This window comes from Brassica oleracea, chromosome C1, assembly GCF_000695525.1.
Source record: "Brassica oleracea var. oleracea cultivar TO1000 chromosome C1, BOL, whole genome shotgun sequence".
Classification (NCBI taxonomy): domain Eukaryota; kingdom Viridiplantae; phylum Streptophyta; class Magnoliopsida; order Brassicales; family Brassicaceae; genus Brassica; species Brassica oleracea.
The window spans coordinates 39,311,618-39,317,093 of record NC_027748.1 but is presented as its reverse complement, the minus strand read 5'-3'; the positions used below and the strand labels follow the sequence as shown (position 1 = coordinate 39,317,093).

General features: G+C 37.5%; 1 protein-coding gene across 1 annotated transcript; it reads right to left on the bottom strand.

Moving 5' to 3' along the window:
• Positions 1 to 2,491: 2,491 nt before the first annotated feature.
• Positions 2,492 to 4,858, bottom strand: LOC106314332. The gene is made up of 8 exons (XM_013752236.1): positions 4,601 to 4,858; positions 4,310 to 4,412; positions 4,165 to 4,227; positions 3,796 to 3,858; positions 3,466 to 3,666; positions 3,258 to 3,369; positions 2,964 to 3,175; positions 2,492 to 2,883 (listed from the first exon to the last, which is right to left on the bottom strand). Exons 1-8 carry the CDS (start codon positions 4,711 to 4,713, stop codon positions 2,791 to 2,793), a joined length of 960 nt encoding a protein of 319 aa, XP_013607690.1. The 5' UTR covers positions 4,714 to 4,858; the 3' UTR covers positions 2,492 to 2,790.
• Positions 4,859 to 5,476: the final 618 nt, after the last annotated feature.

The window sequence follows — 5,476 nt, the reverse complement described above, 5'->3', positions numbered from 1 at the left end:
GACTTCTCAGAGCGACCTACCAAGGTCGCTCCCAGCCAGAGCGACCAACTCAAGTCGCTTGCGTTTTGACGGGGCGAGACACGAAGAAACGCGTCGGGAGCGACCTCCTGGGAGCGACTATGCTAGGTCGCTCCGCGTGTTTGATTGGACGATTTTTATGTTATTTCAGGGGCCTTTTGGTCATTTGTTTTATTGTTTTTAGATTGCCTAAACCTAAGTTAAGTATTTGTGGGGAGCCACCAGAGAAAAACAATCTTTTTTCTGGAGAACAATTAGTAAAACTTCTTTTGATTCAGATTTCATTGCTTTCATCTTGTGCTCTTGTTGATTTCTTATCTATTTCTCTACGTGATTAATCTGAAATCCAATATGGGTTTAAGAGGAATCATGGAGATTAGTGAGTAATCACCTTTTGAATTCATGGGTTAGGGAGATCAAGGGCGCTTATGTTAGTTCTAGGATGTTTTAGTGTAGATCATTCTTGTTTCTTGCTAGTAGAGTATTCATAATGCATCTTATGAGTTGGCTACTCAAAAGTTGATCTTTAGACATTTTCCACCCACAAGGTGTCTGATGAAATGTCTGAGACAACTCTCCTAAGCTTTTAACATACTTTACCAAAGACATTTGTTGTTAAAGGTGTTAAGATATCCAATAAACCTGTTAGTAATGATTGCTTTCATATTATTCAACCAAAGACATTTGATGTTTTGTTAGTAAATGAACATTCATCTAGACATAGAGTTTGTTTAGGATTGTGTCTAAGCTTAAGGTTGATAGTTTGATTGATCGTTTGCCATCCTTAGTTCGAAACTTGATCACCCAAGGTCTAATCCCTATGCCCATGAGTTCTCTTTTCCCTTAGTCAAGAAAGTATCATTTTGTAATTGCTTTCTAGTATTAGTAGTAGTTTAAAACCCCTTTAAATCATCGGTTGCACTTAGATTAAGTAAGTACTTGCATTCTCGGTGCTTTGATATCTCTCAGAACTGGTTCGACAATCATTATACTACAACATTTGTCTTAGGAGCCTTGAAAACTCCTAACATCACCCGACTAGCGCCTAGCGTAGTTCCGAACAGGGGATTTATGTATGAAAAAACAGAAAAAAATAAGATATTAATTAAAATTGTAACTTCACAATTTTCATTATTGAAAAAACTATTTCAATTTTGTAGTTGTTATTTTCATTTGCTAAATATCTTTTTCTAGTACAAGTAAATAGAATAAAAATGCATAAAATGTGTACAATGTGGTGTCAGTTAGGTATGAAAAAAGAATAAATAAGAGATTAATTAAAGCAGTTATTTCACAATTTTCATTATTGAAAAAATTATTTCAATTTGTAGTTGTTATTTTCGTAATAAATATTTTTCTAGTACCAGACAATCGAAAGAAAAAGGCATAAAATGGGTACAATGTGATGTCAGTTGGTGGAGTGGCAGAGCAGTGGGATTTTCACTGCTCTTTAGGTTCAAACTCCTATGACTCATGTGCTCCCCTCTAATTTTATTTTCGTAGTTAAAACTATTTTTCATCAAAAACAATTTATTGGAAAATCAAAAAAAAAGTTTTTCTTTCATGCGTTTTTGGATGATGATGATGCTTATTTTTTTTTTTTTTTGCTAAAACGTTAATATCATATAAATATGAAAAAAGTAACTTACAAAGTTGTAATCCTAAAGACAACACTTCCAATGCCAAAAAAGGAAAAACAAAGAAGTATTACAAGGGAGTAGTGGAGTTTCAATCACCATTTCACGTAAACTGAAGCCAAGAGGATAAAAAGGTGTCGTATTTTCTCCTGTCTATTCTTCCTAAGAGAATGTTACGCACCTCTCAATCAATAATCCTAAAAACCGTGTTCGGTGGGATGAGAACCTGATTATGGAGGATATTATTTCTCCGCCGCCAAATGTGGTAGAGAGTTGATTGGGTAGCTATCTTCTTCAAAATGCTTATCTTGCGGAACTTTTTCGAAATTAGTTTGAAAGAGAAGTGGGATACGGATAGTAGTAAAATGTAAAATAAGCCATACTGTATTATATAAATGGAGAACTTTACGGTCAAAAAGATGAGTAGAATCACTCATTTTTGTTTTTATTCCTTAATAAACCTCTTCTTTATAAATAGAGATGGGTCAACTAGAGAATCCGAAAGATATGATCTTATGACTTTGTCAAAGGTCCATGCGGGAGGGACCATAAAGGACCCAAGCATATGCTGAATTTGCAAAATATTGAACCAAATTGTGTCACAGAATATAGAATATATCGCATGATAGATGTTTCATACCACATTAATAAAACAAAACATAGTCATTTTTCTTAGTTATTCAGAAAGCCTATGCAAATAACTCTTCAATAATTTCTTCTCCTTTACTTTCCCTAAACCCAAAAAACTTTGCAAGTACTAGTACACATGTCATATCACTCTCACTCTATCACTCTGACTCTATCGACATCATTGTCCTGAGTTATTCCACAATATCTATCTCCAAATCCCCAAATTGATATAACCAAGAGACCTCTGTAATCTGTATAAAATCTTACATAAGAATGTATGGTTTTTTACTCGCTCTCCATTATTAACTTATAACACGTTTAGGAAAGACTCACAAACAAGATGAATAAATGTTACAAAGGGGACTTTTTAATAGCATATGCAATTTTTGTTTTAAAGGTAGTGTAACAAGTACCTTTTTCACCATGCGCACTATGCAGAAGAAAAGACCCGTCACAAGCAAAAAGCAAAGCAAAAGTTGGGGATGACTCTTAAGAGGTCAACAGCTTAAGAATCTTGAGGAGTCTCGAATCTAGTTGGGGTATCGATACCCGCCATACAACAAAGTCCGCTGATCAAGATGAGAAGGAAAACGATTCCCTGCAAAAAGACACAACCAGAGGCTTTTAAATAATGAAAACAGATGGAATCATATTAGTAACAAAGAGTAAAGTTCTAACCACTAGTATGCCCTCCAGAAGTGATGACTTAAATTTGCAGAGTTCATCACAGGTCGTAGCAACACCAACGGTGCTGTTTCCTGTACCACTTTCAGCTAGAAACCTTTGGAGAGTTTTGTAAGATGTGTACCAATAAGGATCAGAAACATAAAGCGCTGTATATTTACTGCCAGATTGTTCTACAGAACTAACAAGTTCGGAGATGCTTTCACCTGCAGAATAATAAGTCATAGAATATCTTAACTTCTTTCTCAAATTATAACATTCTTTTGAAGTAATGATCTTTCCACTTACGCTCTGAATGTGACTGGCCAGATTGGCTGTTTGATCCAGAACCCTCGGAACAGAGCACAACCAAGTCAGTTTCTCCTTCTTTCCTTGTTTCTTTTCTAGAAAGCAAATGATCCTGTCAATTATTTTGAGGGTTATATTAGGAGTGACTTACAATTTTGATACCGTTGGAATTAGTGAAAATGAAAACATAAAGAGGAAGGAACACTACTTTGAAAGACTGAAGGTCTGATAGTTTCTGAATTGTTCCATCCTCAACAAAGCAAGAATCTGACAACACAATATTGCTGACTCCTACATTGTGAGGGCAAGCTTGTTTAAGCCCTGAAAGCAATAAACTCTCCATCCTTTCTTCCTCTGGCGCAGCAATGTATGGGAATGCCAATGAGAAGTTGGAAGCAGTAAAGAGACCCTGTCAAGGGAAAAAAAAAAAAAAGATTTGGAGGTTCAAGTATTGTGGAGGTTAAAATGAAACAAGTTTGTCAGAGATCTGTGTTATAAAAGGCAATATGTTTCCAAATAAAGGGAAACTTGCACTTACATTCAATGTGTTAACAAGGGAAGGTTCCGAGTTCCTTTTGGAAGAAACATCAGAAGACAGTAACTGCAGGAAGAAGAGAATGCTAATATTAATATTCTCAGCAATAGCAAAGAAGATGCAGAAGAGAGAGACGCTTCACTTTCTTGCAATATTAAGTTTCTATAAATGAAAGATCCAAAAGGTCATTTATACTAATATTAAAACGAAGCTCCTACATCATTCACTTATACAGACACGACACGAGATGATAGCTTCCTCACATGAGAAACAAGAGATGAATCATGTTAAAAGGAAGCTCCTGCATCAAATCACTCATATAGACTAAAAAAAAGATAGCTCTTTCCATAGATTAAAAAACAGTATACTTACCTCTCTGCCGATGAACACAAGTGCAACATCAACAACAGGGTGCTCAACCTTCTTCTCAGAGCACTAGAAAAAATAAAATAAAAACTATTCAAAACAAGAGAATCAAGTTGACATTCACTGAGCTAACATAAGAAGAACATCTAACCAGAATGTTTGACCATCCTCCTTGGGTGAAGACAGAGTCAACTAGATCCTTTGCAGACATGACCTGATAATTCACAGCCTCATCCATCCCACCATTACCAGCCCTGATTTCAAGATTCAAACCAAAAAATGTCAAACTAGTAATCTTAGTCACAAGCAGTTCGAAAGTCTCAGACTTTATCAAAAATTTGAAATCGAAATTATCTCCCCGACACATACGAAAGTAGAGACCTTTGTAAAATTCATCGCGATGGGTTATATAATGAGATTGAGAGAGAGAGAGAGGCGTAACTGGAGATGCGGAGACCAGAGGAAAGCAGGGACGGTGTTGGGAGAAGCGATTCCGGATTCAATCGCAGAGAGAGCCACCAGAAACGCCAGCACACCGATTTGCATCTTCATCATCGTCTTCGTCGCTGAATAAACAAATCGTGTTTTCGCGATCGGAATCGAGAGAGATCGATGGATCAAATAAGATTCAACAAAATGACAAACTCATCATCTCATATCTCCGATCCTCGAATCAAATCTGGGGGGCTAAGGAGAGGTCGAGAGCTACGACGTCGTTTCAGGAAGAAAAAAATCAATAACCGGTTTTGGGTTAGTTACGATAACCGGTCAGGCGTCTTGGGTCCGAGTGGGCTTTTTATATATTTCCTTCACGGCCCAAATACAAATATACGGCTCCTCACTCCTCTCGAGAATTTTGTTGATGCTATGGACGAGATCGTGGATGGCTCATATCCAAGAGATTATGATTTGTAATCTTTTCATTTATCTATGACGGTGTAATCTCCTATATAAGGAACCTCTATGTTATGAATAAAGATAGACTTTTATAACACGTTATCAACACGAAACTCTAAATCCCTAAGCTAATACCCAAATCGAAAAACCCTAAAACCCTAACCCTAGCCGGCGATCCGACGAACCCTAAACCCCGATCGCGTCTCTTGTTCCCGCATCTGTTCCAGCTCACGTCCCCGATCAGCTTCAGCCCAAGGCGTTCCTGATCCTAGCTCAGACGTTCGCGACCCGAGAGCAGCTCCAGCACGCGACCTCTTCCTCGTTCGCGACAGCATCAGACAGCTCTCGTCCGACGATCAAGGCGTTCCCGATCAAGCAACAAAGGACGTCCGCGACCCGATAGAAGCGACTCGATCCATTC